At 42.3% G+C, this 15,749-nt stretch overlaps 1 protein-coding gene across 9 annotated transcripts in view; it reads right to left on the bottom strand.

Moving 5' to 3' along the window:
• The window catches only part of CEP170 (centrosomal protein 170), a 103,338-nt gene that overhangs the window by 18,420 nt on the left and 69,169 nt on the right, over positions 1 to 15,749 (bottom strand). For 7 of the 9 annotated variants that reach the window (XM_079763596.1, XM_079763598.1, XM_079763597.1 and 4 more), the window contains 3 exons: positions 14,631 to 14,757; positions 9,462 to 11,291; positions 409 to 643 (listed from right to left, as the gene is read on the bottom strand). In XM_079763596.1, the coding sequence (XP_079619722.1) occupies positions 409 to 643; positions 9,462 to 11,291; positions 14,631 to 14,757 (2,192 nt within the window). The remainder of the gene's footprint in view (positions 1 to 408; positions 644 to 9,461; positions 11,292 to 14,630; positions 14,758 to 15,749) is intronic. The other 2 variants (XM_079763599.1, XM_079763604.1) reach the window with 1 other exon arrangement.

Genomic DNA, 15,749 nt, shown 5'->3' with positions numbered 1-15,749 from the left:
TACTCTAATTCTTCACAGAGAACATTAACCACATACCTCTAACAAGTATACATTACCTCTTAAAAGAAAAGTAATAAAAAATTTAGCTGTGCAATTCTTCTAATTATGTAGAGCTGATACTAACTACCTCTCAAAAATTATATTGACTCATCAGCATCTCTATTATAAATAAAAAAGTTATCAAAAGATATTCATTCCACAATATGTTAGTAACACTGGCATTGGAAATACGAAAGGAAAAAAAAAAATGAATGGAGAGTAATACTTCCGACAAAACCAAGTTCGCAGTTACCTGTGGATCTCACCTCTTGGACTATTAGTACAGATCAAGCGAAAGCTAAACTTGGCTACCAAGTTGAAATGCTGGCACCCAATGTCCACCCTTCAAGAGAACCCCCTGACACCAACCTGGCTATCTCCTCTCGATGAGCAGTCCAGTCTCGGATGTAGTCTTCCTGCTCTTTGATCCGGTGCTTGAACGAAGAACTCGTAGGCATGGCTGACCCAGAGCTCTGCAATCGTGTCGTTTTCAGGGCTGGAGAAGTACGTAGACGAGTATGTTTAGGGGAGTTACGGTTTGATCCAAATTCATCTTCTGAGGTGGAAGCATAATCAGTAGGAAAGCGCCTCCATCTTGAATTTACTAAATTAGTTTAATTGTTAAAAAAAGAATTATTATGTCATCTGTTAAAGGAGATAAAGTAAAAATCACGATTTCAAAAAACACTATGAGAGCACATCACGATTTTCAATAACTGACATACACATACCTCACAAATAAACGTAAGTCTACTACTTCTTAAAGATAAAACATTACAGTTTGGTAAATTAAAAACAATGAACAATTAAAAATAATCGAAAGACTGTGTTTTCTGTAATATGGTGAATAAACATTCATATGAAAAAGTCACTAATGGTAAACAACTAAGCAAGCTCTATTCATACATGTTTAACGTAGGTACTTTTTAACCACAAATATTTCTCATTTAGTGAAGACATGGATTTTTAAAAAATGACAGCAACAATAACAACAACAAAAATAAATTAAGGGAAAAGATTTCTTCATGCCACATGGACTTTCAACATGGAGATGATAGAAACCCTCTTTTCCCAACATACAAACGTGCATAATTCCTGCATGGAAATTATGTCTTTATGGCAGAAAAAAAACATTACCTCTGTCACTCAACATCCTGTTATGCTATGATTGGAAAAAATCTGTTTACATATAAAAACACAACAAAGCATCTTCTGAACAAGGCGCTGCTTTGACACGAAGAGCAGATGGTGAGACAATGGCATAGAAGCTACGAGAGCAGAACTCCGCAGGCTACTCAGAACCATTGACATTTAGCACAGGAGATCACATTGAAAAACCGGCAGACAAATCAATGCAGACACTTCACCACGACTGTTACAAGAATCCAACATAATTTGTGAAGCATAAATAGAGGTTAAAAAACAGAGAGATGCCTGGCCAGCATGGCTCAGTGGTTGAGCGTCGACCTATGAACCGGGAGGTCATGGTTTGATTCCTGGTCAGGGCACAGGCCTGGACTGCGGGCTCTGTCCCCAGTGTGGGGCGTGCAGGAGGCAGCCGATCAATGATTCTCTCTCATCATTGATGTTTCTATCTCTCTCTCCCTCTCCCTTCCTCTCTGAAATCAATCCTACCTAATAATAGACAAATATGCAATTTGACCGCACCTTCGCTACACCCAAGCCACGCCCACCAGCCAATCAGGGCGAGTATGCAAATTACACAACCAAGATGGCGGTTAATTTGCATACGCTGAGGGAGGGAGGAGTGAAGACTGAAGACAACTTAGAAGGAAGAGGGAGGAAAAACGGAAAGCAAGGTGGCTGCCAGAGGGAAAGCCCGGGCCGGGCCGGGGCGGGGCGGGGCAGGGCGGAGCGCGGAGGGTGGCAGCGACGCCTGAGTGCAGGCGCTGCGGCCGCAACGGTGGCAGCAGCGGCAGCGCACGCGGCCGCAGCGGCCGCTTGCAGGATTCTTCCTGCAAATGGGCTACTAGTAAAAATATATTTAAAAAACAGAGAGATGATGGCTAATTTACAGTTACAATACACTCCATGAGGGCAGGAACTATGTCTGTGTAATTCACCAGTAAATAGCTAGCACTTAGAAGGTTATCTGGTTACAAATGTTTCATTTTTTTTTTAAAGATATATTTTTATTGATTTCAGAGAGGAATGGAGAAGGAGAGAGAGATAGAAACATCAATGATGAGAGAGAATCATTGATTGGCTGCCTCCTGCAACCCCCACACTGGGGACTGAGCCTGCAATCCAGGTATGTGACCTTGACCGGAATTGAACCTGGGACCCTTCAGTCCGCAGGCCAACGCTCTATCCACTGAGCCAAACTGGCTAGGGCTGTTTCATACTTTTTAATAAATAAATAAATTCCTGGATATGACCATCTGCTTTTCTTGAATTAGGAAAAACCTAATAAAAAGCTTTGGGTTCAAAGTAACAAAACCTTAACCCCTGCTGTAAGTTCCAATTGCTAATAATATTAGTAACATTTTTCTCTTTCTCTCTTTAAAAACAGAAACTGGCCCGGCTGGTGTGGCTCAATGATTGTTGACCTATGAACCAGAAGGCCACTGTTAGATTCCTGGTCGGGTACATGCCCGGGTTGTGGGCTCAATCCCTAGTGTGGGGTGTGCAGGGGGAAGCTGATTAGTGATTCTCTCTCATCACTGATATCTCTATCTCTCTCTTCCTCTCACTTCCTCTCTGAAATCAATAAAAATATATTAAAAAAAAACAACACAAAACACAACAAAAAAACAGAAACTGACCATGGGCTGCATAGGTTCGTGAAGTCTAGAATTCCTTCCTCTTATTCCCCTCGAATTTATATCTTTCTTGCCTTTTCCTCCTCAACTACATTTTTGCATGGGGCCCCGGAAGGCTGAGTTGGCTCGGAGATAAACTGGATATCTGAGCTGGCTCTCAGTAAAAGAGAGACATATGCAATCAGGAATATGCCATAAGTCAGAGACTATCCATGTGTCCTGACTGACATCCTATTTGAAGCTCCTGGCACTCAGAACTAGAGTCATGGGTGTAAGAGAATGAAGATAGGCAGAAACTTCATGGCTGTCTCTATAAGTGTGTGCAAACACATATACAGAACTCAGGGAAATTAATTAGTGTTTTGAAGGGTGGATTAAATATAATTTCTGATTTTAACATCATAACTTATCATTGATATAAGTAATACTTTACACCATGGTAGAAATTTACTCATTTGAAAACTCCCTAATGGGACATTTGAAAACTCCCTAATGGAACTGACCCTGAGAACCTGAAAACAATTTTCAGAGAAGTTTAGAAATAAGAGCAAACTGGTTTTAGGAAAAAAATAGAAATATAGAAAACCAATTAAAATATGGCTAAAAACATCAGTAATATGGCAAAAGAAATATATACTTTTCATTAAAGGCATTTCATTTGGTACCTTAGAATATTACTCATAAAAGGAAATGCTTAAATAAGGAAAAGATCATTGATAGATTAAAATTCCTGATTTTTGATTTGGAAACTATGGTAACCATACCCATTATTGAAAATTGTTTGGAGAGAGCAACATCAACAACAAAGACTTTGTTTTAATCAACTGTAGAAGATATGAAACCACAAGCAGGTATGATGGGACCAATTTAGAGGCAATTTAGAAAGAATGGCCACAATAGCTGATACAGTTCATGAGTGGCAGAGCGCAGGAAAGCAGAATGAGAAACGGAGACCACATGCTACTAATGTGTGTTACACACCATGTGACAGTATATAAGCAGAGCCACACTAGAATGAACTTTTAGTAATCTGAGTTTCAAGGTCAGAAAACAGTAGAGACATTTTAGAGAAAAATAAATAAAAGAAACACTTCCTTTTCATAAGAAACTAGAGGCCAGGTGCACAAAATTCATGCAGGGGGGAGGTGTGTGTGTCCCTCAGCCCAGCCTGCACCCTCTCCAATCTGGGACATCCCCCTCACAATCCAGGACTGCTGGCTCCCAACTGCTCGCCTGCTTGCCTTCCTGATTGCCCCTAACCGCTTCTGCCTGCCAGCCTGATCACCCCCTAACCACACCCCTGCCAGCCTGATTGATGCCTAACTGCTCCCCTGCCAGCCTGTTTGCCCCTAACTGCCCTCCCCTTTAGGCCTGGTCACCCCTAACTGCCCTCCCCTTTAGGCCTGGTCACCCCTAACTGCCCTCCCCTGCAGGCCTGGTCACCCCTAACTGCCCTCCCCTGCAGGCCTGGTTCCCCCGCAACTGCTCTTCCCTGCAGGTCTAGTTGCCCCCAACTTCCCTCCTCTGCCGGCCTGGTCACCCCTAATTGCCCTCCCCTGCAGGCTTGATCACCCCCAACTGCCCTCCCTTGCAGGCCTGGTTCCTCCCAACTGCCCTCCCCTGCTGGCCATCTTGTGTCCACATGGGGGCAGCTATCTTGTGTGTTGGAGTGATGGTCAATTTGCATATTACTCTTTTATTAGATAGGATTTGTAAACTTTCCACGTATTTTTTTAGGTCTCTTTAAGAAGCCAGTAAGAATGGTGATAGCTTCCAATAACATCTTTAAAAGGAAAAGCAACCAAAAGAAGAAAACATATTTTAAAAACAGAAAGGTAACATATCTAGGTTTGTTCTCCTAAAACTGAGGGTAAAATGAGGGAGAAACGAAGTGGGGTGTAGCAGAGAAATGCAAATGATTGCTCTTGCAGTACTTAAGGGTTAGTTTTCCAGTGGAAAACACACCACACACAGTGTACTAGGCAGCAAAGCTCAGGTACCTCTGGAGACCACTCAGCTTGTCTAGTAACAGCACAGACTGAAGTTAAAACAGAGAGAAAGGACTGCTGGGGAAAAGGGGCGGGGAAAGAGACCTTAATACCAGGACCTCTGACCTGCTATTTCTCAAAGAACTTCTTTTAATACCTTTTGCCTTTCTTCCTAACGATAGCAGCTATACATTTATCTGAAGAAAATCTCCATAATCTGCTAGTTCTTGCAAAAGAAACTTCAAGTTAGAGTGTTTTTAACTTCCCCCAAACTTCCCCCAATGCCTATGTATTTCACAGAATTGTAGAATAGAATGGCCTTAGACATTAGATAGCCTAAAAAGAGAAGAGACAACCCAGAGAAGCCCTGTCTTATTTAACGCAAAGCCCAGACTTACTGACTCTGAGCTCAAAACTCATCCCTTACTATGCTGATTGCGTGACAAGTAAATGCTAGAAAATCTCTATTTTTAAAAATATTTCCAGTTAGACTAAATATTTTTTAAAAAGGCATCCTCAATTTCTCATAGAACAACAGACTTTCAGATTTCTATCTGTGTTGAAGAAAAATGTTACTTCAGCCTCTTGAATTTTATTCTGCTTAGGTAAAATCATTTATAGAATTAAGTTTAATTTGATATCTTTAGGCTTATTTGATATCTTGGCATTACTAAGGCATTTCAGATAAATCATTAGATTGAAAATATGTATGGAGGTATTTGAAAGGCCAGTCTCTGAGAGAGGTTTCTTGGTTGGTGTGATGATGCACACATAATAAAATGAGAGAAAGTTCTAAGATGGGCTTAATTAGTTTCATAGCTAACCTGAAAGTTATCTCAGCTACACTAATTATAAGTTTATTTTAGTTATACAATTATGCAACACTCCCTTCTTGTGGAAGTAATAAACTATAGTCACTATAAAAACATACCATGATCTAGAAAATTAAAAAATGGAAAAGTTATTAGAATTATTTATCTACGAATGGTCTGATTTCTTTTACTGGTACTAAAACTTTGTTGCCTTTAAAACACATCCACATTTATAGATGTAACAAAAGCATTTCAGACAACAAGCACCACATCTTCATGCTTCATATAATAATACTTTTGTGGGAAATTAAACCACAAACATGTTTCATATGTGTTTTTACCAGCATGTAGCAATAAGATCATTGAGGAAAAGATCCCTGACAAATAACTTAAGCCATGAATACCCAAAATTTTATCCCTCCCATCTATAAATTTTGAGGACTAGAATAAAAAAGGGAAAGCAGTCTAAAAAAATTCTAAGGATATTAATGTGTTGTTTTTATTTTTTAGAATGTGTACTTAAAACATAATGAAAATCAACTGCTTTATTTTGACAATTCAGGGTACTTAGTTTAAAATATATATTTTTTATACAGATCTGGACATTTCTTTATAACAATATTAAAGGTTAATTGAAGGAATATTTTTGAGAAAAAACTAGTTAAACTAGAAGTATATTACATCAGAATTAAAGAAGTATTAAAAAACCTTCACTCTTAATTTTGCTAAACCAGAGATTTCCATTCTTCTGTTTTTATCATATATATTTCTTTGAAAAACTTTTTAGGCATAGCCTAAAATATGAAATATGAATTATTACAGATTTATTTTTACATATGCCAATTTGGGCTCTATCATAGGCTCTAGGTTCAGATATTTCAAAGATTTTTAAAGTTTATAGTGTGCATAGCAACACTGATCACATATTCCTTTAAATCATATTTCAGAAGCTAAGAATTTTCTTTTCTTTTTCCACTCAAGATATTATGATTATCTTAAGTAAAAATATCATAATATCAAAGATAATTCAATTAGCAACATTAGAAAAGAATGTCTGTTTTTTAACTACCTACCCCATGTAGCTACTTGAATATTTTACCACTGACTGAATATTCTGGCCACTGTCTTTCTAGATAAAATGTAAGTGTGCATCTTGAGAGAATCTGGATGTACATCCCTGGGTCCTGACTGGGAATGTGGCATCAGGAGGAACATGAACTTGGTAAAACATCAGAATTACAAAGACCTTCATGCTGTGTGCTGGCCTTGTATGCGCCCCTGATAATAACCCAGTGGAGTCCCGCTCTGAATTCTCATCCTGTCCCTTCATAGCTATGTGACTAGAGCAGGTGATTTCATCTCTTGCCTTAGCTACCTAAACGGAATAACTCTGCTAGCTGTTAAACCCCATGATTTTAATTATTTAATACACTGCTATAAAGTCTGAAGAAGGCCAAAATCTCATACCTCAATTTGCCCTAGAGCAGTGATGGGCAACCTTTTGAGCTTGGTGTTTCAAACTTCGCCAAAAAACTGAGCATAACTCGGGTAGTGTGTCCCTTTGAGGAAAAAACATTATTTTGCGATATTTATAGTTTAAATAATATAAATGTTTCATCCTCGGCATGCGGCCGCCTCAGCGGCCGCGTGTCATCAGAAATGGCACTGACACGCGTGTCAGAGGTTCGCCATCACTGCCCTAGAGAATGTCAGTGAACAATCCAGGTACTTTATGGACCCAGAAAACCACATGTTTGTCAAGCTCTGTGTTCAAAGCAGCCAGAACAAAACTCATCCTGAAAGACGTGAGTGTAATATGACATCTTACAGCGTCTCTTAGACTTGCTGAAGTCATCACGTCTGGTTTGCATCTCAAATAAGCCCTTAGGTTAGACACTGAGGAGCAGCCCCAGATCGCTCAAGTGTTAAGAGCTACAATGAGGACAGAGGGAGACGTGTCCCATGCAAGTGGGTAACACACAGCCCACGTTACAGCCTATGTCAGGACAGGGGAGTAGCGAAACGTTTATGAACTTAGAGATGAGGTAACAAAACACGCAGTTTTATCAGAGGACACCCCACAGAATGGGGCACAAAACAAACGTGAGTTGAAGAGGTAGAGCCATAAGGAACAACAGAATAACGCTGAGTAAACATAAACCAAGAGACAGTAGTAGTTAGTTTAAAATACTTTGTAATCAGCCCGGCTGGTGTGGCTCAGTGGATTGAGCGTCAACCCATGCACCAAGAGATCACCAGCTTGATTCCCAGTCAGGACACATGCCCAGGTTGTGGGCTTGATCCCCAGTAGGGAGCATGCAGGAGGCAACTGATGGGATGTTCATCTCACAATCTCACATCGATATTTCTCTCTCCCTCTCCCTTTCTCTCTAAAATCAATAAAAACATTTAAAAATACTTGGCAATCAATCTATGAACCACCAACTAAAACCTGAAGTGTGGAAACAAGAGGGTGGGGCAATGGGGAAAATGCACGTATTCTTTGTGGAACCATGAGTATATGCTATCTTCAGCCTACACTCATTCCTACCATAGGTACGACCACCATCACCACAGCCCCCGACCAGGACAGAGATGGGAAGGTGAATAGCGTGGAGGAAGCAGCAGTGAAGAGAGAAGAGGAGGAAGAAAAATGAAAACAAGTGGCACATGAACAGTGCTGTTAATTTTGGGTCTTGCAGGCTCTGCTGTGCAGATGTAAAAACAAAAAGACTCCTACCGACTTGCCCATCACTCACCCAGGACTTAGGGCTCACTGAGGTACTTGCTGTCTGAGGATAACGGACCTTCAAGTTTTTAACAGCTGGCTCCCCCCAACCCCCAGGCGGGCCTTTTCAGCCACACCCACAGCTGAGGCTGATTGTGAAGTAATAAGACCATGTCTACAGGACACACAAATATCTGTCTCAGGGCCAAAGGGGCCATGAGTATTTCCACGGGCTTCAGGCTCAATGTGAAGTACAGAAACAGACAAACGTGCCAGAAGCAGTTACAATCTGGTGGGGGATATGTAGTTTTTATAAAGATTATGTTAATGACAGCTGGTCATGTGGTTAAATATGCTAATGCTTTGTGAGATGATGCTCAGAAGCTGCTACATTTCTAGAGCCCACTCTGACCCAGGTGCTTAGGGACTTCTTAACGAATCCATCTTCTTCCACTGAAATAAATCAAGGGTTAGTGTCACCTGCCTGACCACCAACAACTCTAATTTTTAAAAGTATAAGTAAGGCATATGACATTTCAAAATAAATAGGGGGGAAAAAAAGGGTAAAATATTGATGATTTCATTCAGCTCTGAAAGGAGTAATAAAAGGCAGAGTGCCTCAGGTTCATAAGGGCTTGGAATTAGGTGAGGATATTGGAAAGTTAAACACATGCTTTTAGGAGCAAAATGCTAATTCCTATTTTCTAAACCAGATAATAATTCCTATCTAATTTTGACAGACAAATCCAGATATCTCACCAACTAGACAATTAAATCTCCGAGACCAGTTCAGTATATGTCTAATTTTGAAATCTCTATTTTACTCCAGGATATTGATTGGAAGTGGATGTAACTTCTGAATTTTCTACTTACTTACTAAGCTAAAGTAATTTTTATAGGAGAAAACCCTCTCTAGAGTAACCTTTCTGTTGAATACTGGGGAAACACTGGAGATTTAATTTTTTAAAACAGGAGTCCCACAACACAAAATAAATATGCTAGTATTATAAAATATCTGGATCCATCTTAGGGAAGAAAACACTTAATATTTTATAAAAAAAATAAAATAAAAATAAAAAACAATAAAATAAAATATCTGGATCCAATTTACCTGAAGGTGAGCCATGCGTTGAGGTCATACTTTTGACCTTGGAGTCTGACAGCCGAGAGATGCTGTTGGCTCGAATTCTCGGAGAAAATTTATCCGACGGGACTAGTCTGGCTCCACTTCGAATGATGGCTTCTGCGGTCCTTGAAGAGGCACTACCCCTAGAGATGGTCGCCTCCGAGTCGCTGCGAGCGGACAGTGAGCCGAGCCTGGTTCTCCGAGGCTGAGCCAACAGATCAATCCTCGAGATGTTCCGCCTTCCCGTGGGGGGCTTTGACGTTGAACTTGTCGTGGACACTTCAGAAGCAACAGATGCTTTGTCAGCATCGGCAAGTTCACTGTCTGAAGCTTCCCCAAGCCGTGCGCGGCGCAAGAGGGAAGTCCTGGTGGGCCGTGGCCTGGGGAGGGTGGTGGACTTACTGGCCGAGCCGGGGGCCACTGGAGGAGTCTTGGACTTGGTCCCCTTGCTCCCCTCCAGCTTGGAATGTGCGTGCTCATCAGCTGAGGTAAGTGGAGTCCTCCCGAGGGGTTTACAGGAGTAAGTTTCCTGATCAGACGACAGAATATCAGAGATGGCAGAATGAGGTACGCTGGAGGTCTGGTCATCGTCGGTTAAGTCCACTGACGGCTGTCTCATGCGCCCACTGGACTGGACAAATTTCCGCCCATCTGCTCTCAGCCCTACATCCGTGGAGCGACTTTTTGTTTTCTTCTCCACCTTCTCCCTAGCACCAGAAGAGGACTTGGCAGCATCCTTGGACGGAGAGCCGGAGGAACACCTGTCTTTGTAGAGGCTGGTGAAACTCTTTCGCTTCTGGGTTGACTTCCTTTCCGTGTCCCCTGTCACCAGGCTGATGGTACTGGCTGTGTCCACATCAGACTCCGGGGAAATGGAGTTGTCTCTGTTATAACTGGGGGTATCTGGGCCTTCGTCGGTTTTATTATCTTCTCGCAGTTTCGCTTCCAGAAAAGCCATGACTGCTTCTGTGTCTTTCAGGATGAGGGTTGTGTCCAGGCTGGAGTCGGCATCCATGGAGTCACTTCTGTCGCGCAGTCTACTGGCGGATGCCAACGCTAAGGAAGGGGGTGTCGCTGACGTCTGCTTGTTTATGTGGGGGATCAGTTCGATGGGGACGTTTGGGCTGGGCTTCTCTATGGTGAAGCTTCCTTGTCGCACTAAGGGCTTGGAGGACTCCTTCTTGTCTCCTCCCTTGGGGGGGTGGCCTTTCAGAAGCTCATCGGCTTTTCTTCGCTTGCCCTCACTTTGGATCGCCCTCTCTCCTTTGCTCGCAGAATGTCCTGGAATTTTTTCTTGAGGCTGTGACTCCTGTTTAAGGGACTCCTCCCTGCTTCTCTCTACCGGACCCGACGCATTTTTGGAAGATAATTTAGTAGGTGCCCACTGTGCCTGTTCCGTTGGCTCCTGGTGCTGAATTTTGGCTAACGTTTGCTTAACCAAAGAAGCTTCCTTGTCGGGTTCATTTTTCTCCTTCCCAGGAGAGGAGATGGCTAAGTGCAGGAGGGCTTTGTGATCTCCGCCGGTTCTCAGGGTCTCCCCATTGACCGCCCTGTTCACCTTGCCCAGGGCCCTGTCGGCATCTTGTCTGTCTTTCTGGTATACCTGCGCCGGGGCCTCTTTCTCCTGGAGCTCCGTGTCCTGCTTTTCCCCGATCTCTGACCTCGGCGTCAGGGCCTTGGCTCTGGAGCTCTCAAGAGCCTTTTCATCATGGGGAAGCTGGGGAAGGGTCCGCCGCCTCCTCTCTCCATGCCCAGCCAGGGAGGCTGCGGAGCCGCTGCTTCTCACAGAAATGCCAGACTCACTGACATCTGCATCTGCAAAGAAAAACCACAAGGCAGAAATCAGGGCCAAAAGTGAAAATACAAATAACACCATATTACACTAGGGTTTGAAGTGTAAGTGAAGCAAAGGCTTAAGTATAAAATAAAACTTTGACTAAATAAGCCAGCATTGTGACAGAGTGGTTTAAAAGGCAAGTCCAGTGCCAAGTGCACTAACAGGCAGGTGACTGACAAGGGAGTCAGGAAAGTAAACTGTACGAGATGAAAATGAGGGTCGTCGGATCTGAAACGGACGTCTGCTGCTTCCTTGTCTTTTAACGTGTTTTATGGAAGCTCACTGTGGTCGCTCTTGCTTTTGTAACTTATCTCATCCTTTAAGTCCTGCTCAAGACAACAGACTCTAACTAGCAGATTACAGAATTGCACAAAGAATGCCTAATTACCCTGTTTCCTTGCTATACTTTCAATGACAATGGTAAAGAAGAAGAATATACCTAGTTTTTAATAAGCGTCTTATCTACCTAAGAGAATAAATTGGATTTCCAAAGTCAAACAGAAAACTCGGACTTTAACAAGGTTTTCTAAAAATAAAATTCAAAGCTGATTAAAAGAATTTTTTCAATTGTAAGTATGAAAAAAGCTGATAGGATTTGTCATCATTTTACAAATGCAGGGATTTTAAATTATGGTTGTCTGGTGTATGAAAGCCTCATAGAGAAATACATGATTACTTTCTCTTTTTCAAATAATCAGAAGCCAGTGAGAAAATAGATATATTAATGTTTCCATGTAAGAGAACTTGAAAATACTCATGGGGGATTTTCCTGAATAAATGGAATGTGTTTCGAAATGAGGGATACATCTTTCAGAGAAATATAAATTAACACACAGAGCATCTTAATTTTTGAAGTGTGTGGGGAAAAAAATGCTAGCTATAGCTTTTGTTTCCCATTACAATTCTAAAAGTTTAGCATTTAAATTTCATAGCAATGTAGTGATTATAATGCAAGAAAATATTAAACTTACTGATTTAACTTTGAGCAATTAATCATAAATTATTTTATGTCTTATCTCTTTGCTACTTGAAGCATCTAAAATGTAATAACTATTTTATTTTTTTGTATATTTCTAGCATTTCTCACACTGGACAAATATTTAAAAGAACACTTTATATTTAAGTGGATTTATCAGCTCATCTAAATAAATTCATTTACAATAGGAATGAGATAATGAAGGTCTACTATTTCTTTTTGTTGTTGTTGTTAATCCTCACCCAAGGATATTTCTCTATTGTAGAGAGTGGATGGGAGTGGTAGAGACAGAGACAAATTGAGGTACATGCCCTTGACCGGAATGGAACATGGGGCCCTTCTATCCACTGAGCCAAACTGGCCAGGGCAGTCTACTATTTCTTATAACAAGGGTAGAACATTACTTTCCACAGTTAATACTTAACCCTTTGCACTCACTTGCTTTTTTCTCGATTCCTTTATTCTACTCGGAATTTAATTTTTTAAATACCCCAGATTTTATAAAGCGAGGCAGTAGAATAAAAAACTGGAGTTTCTTTTCATACAAACTTATTTACTTGGATTTTTTTATATTTCAAATTATTGATACATTCAAAGAGTATAAAAAGAGCTGCTACCGATGTTAACTGTGTCGAGTCACACTCGACATCCGGGTGCAAAAGGTTAATAATTTTATAATGGACTAGAAGCCCAGTGCACAAATTCGTGCATGGGTGGGGTCTGGCCCTAATCAGGGTGGATCGGGGCTGGGCCTGTCAGGAGCAGGAGATGGCGGGAGGTTGGCTGGCTGGCTGGCCTGCCCCGATTGGGGCCTGATCAGGGCCAGGCCAGCTGGGGGAAGGGGCCACGTGTGATTGGCTGGCAGTCCCTGCTCCCGATTGGGGTTGGAGGGCAATTGGGGGCGGGGCCAGCCATGGGGAGGGATTGTGGGTGGTGGGCCGGCCAGACCCACCCCTGAATGGGGTAGGGGGGTGGCGATCGGGGGCCAGCGGCCTGGGGGAAGGGCCATGGGTGGTTGGTCAGCTGGCCCTGACCCTGATGGGGAGGGGGGCCGATTTTGGGTGGGGCCGGGCTGGGGAGGGGCTGCAGGCCAATCAGGGTGGTGGGGGCCATTGGGGGTGTGGCCAGCTAGGAGGAGGGGCTGCAGGAGGTTGGCCGGCCAGCCCCGCCCCCTATTGGGGTGGGGGGTGCGATCAGGGGTGGGGCGGCCAGGGGAAGGGGTTGCAGGAGGTAGGCTGGCCAGCCCCCCCTCTATTGGGGTGGGGAGTGTAATCAGGGGCGTGTGGCCGGGGGGGGGGGGGGGGGGGTTAAGGGAGGGAGCGTTTGGCTGGAGGCCAGCTCTTAATCAGGATGGGAGAGTCTGATTAGGGGCAGGCCGGAAGCGGGGAGGGGCTGCAAGGTTGCCCAGCCAGCCCCATGCTGATTGGCTGGTTTGCTGGCCACAGTGGGCATCATAGCGACCGGTCGTTATGTTCATTATGGCTGTTATGGTTGCTGGCTTTTTATACACATAGATTCTTTTTGTAAATGTACCTAGCTCCTCTGTTTAGTCTCTGTTTCCCAATCATGGACTAGTTTCTGTGAACCAACCTGTAAATCACTCTGTCTTTCCAAACACTTTTGGCCGTACTACCAACTACTACAATTCCTGACTGGTAAAGGCTACAGCTTTCCTAGTACACTGTCGTGTATCTTGTTCAAAGAATTGCTGACTAATGTTTACAAAATTCCTAAACCAGATTGTGAGGGTGCCACAAGCCAGAGACAAAATAAATTTCTATTTCCATTTCTAAGGATAACAAAGAATACAGATAAAAACCACATGCAAATTCTCCTTGAGGGTTTTTTAAATTAGGAATGTAATGAACTGAATCTAATAATATCATTAGAGGCATATAATTTTGTGGTTTTCTTTTTAAAAACCTATATTTCACTTTGCAGATATATAATTAAAAGGTAATAAAAATCACATTACATAGATTTGCAAAAGATGCAGTTAGTAGATTAAGTAAATTCTTTTTTATTGATGTATGACAGAAAGTAGCATTTAAATATTGGTTGTATGGTATGATTTGGAAATGTGTTAGTCTTTTTAAATTTTCATATACATTATATACACTTGTGTATATTATGTGCTTAATCTACAAATTATCTCTACCACCACTGTGAGTTAATTTTAATGATTTCCACGTTAGTGAAATTAAAATGATATATGGAGCATAAGCATGAACATATGTGAATATGCTTATTTGGGTTTAATTTACTGCTCACTATATAGATTTACTAGTAGCTGGTTTTTTAAAACTGATGTGTTATTCACATAGACACACACAGAAAATACCATTCTCTAAAGGAACAGGGACAGACAACTCCATGGTCCTTTCTGCTGGATCATGTCTCGTGTGATTGGCAGCCAGACTGGCCCACTGTGAAACCCAGCGCTTGCTTCCAGATGCAGTGGTGCCTTCCTAAGGGAGAAAACAAGGGAACATGATAATGCAGTCTGGTCAAACCTGATTCTCATGGAAGAGAATTCCAGTTAGTCACATTAACCTGTCACACAAAGCAATACTTAAACCTCAGATTCCTATATTATCGTTGATTAACTTTCCTCATCCTATATAATAAAAGGTTAATGTGCAAATCAACTGAACAGCGGAACGACCAGTTGCTATGACGTGCACTGACCACCAGGGGGCAGACGCTCAATGCAGGAGCTTCCCCCTGGTAGTCAGTGTGCTCTCTCAAGGGGAGCACCAGTCAGCTAGAAGACAGGCTCACAGCTGGCGAGCGCAGCGGCGGTGGCGGGAGCCTCTCCCATCTCCTCGGCAGCGCTAAGGATGTCCTACTGCCTTTAGTCAGACATCCTTTGAGGTCTCCTGGACTGTAGGAGGGTGCAGGCCTGGTGGAAGGATTCCCTCCCCAGAGTGCACGAATTTCGTGCACTGGGCCTCTAGTCTACTATACAATGAAGCTTCTCTAGGTACCCCTTTTAATAACAACATTTAATTATTGCTGTGCATGTAGTATAGTTCAACATTTTAAAGACTCACAATGGTACTAACATAAACTCTGGAGCTTAATGTTTATGCTGCTAGGTGTATGATCAGAGCTCTGTGGCTCTAACAGGGGAGTTAGCTCTATTCCAGTCTTTGGAGCAGGAGTCTAAAGGTCTATTCCTAAGCTGTTCTCTAGTCTTCTTCATGTTTCTAGGAATCAGAAGGCTTCCAGAGCCTCAAGGAGTATTAAATATGACAGGTCTTATCTTCAGGGATTTCAAAACCAAACCCAAACCTTGACACTTCTTTCTAGAACACTTTAATGGTAGAAATTACTTGACCTTGGAGAATTTTTCTATAACTGATCTGAACCTAAACCTGTCCATGTCTAGATCTATTCTTAAAGCAGTGCTCTTTGAGCCCTCACAGTCAAGTGTGAAATGGAATTTAATTCATGATGT

Source organism: Cnephaeus nilssonii (assembly GCF_951640355.1).
Source record: "Cnephaeus nilssonii genome assembly, chromosome: 23".
Classification (NCBI taxonomy): Eukaryota; Metazoa; Chordata; class Mammalia; order Chiroptera; family Vespertilionidae; genus Cnephaeus; species Cnephaeus nilssonii.
This window is presented reverse-complemented; position numbering and strand designations above follow the sequence as displayed.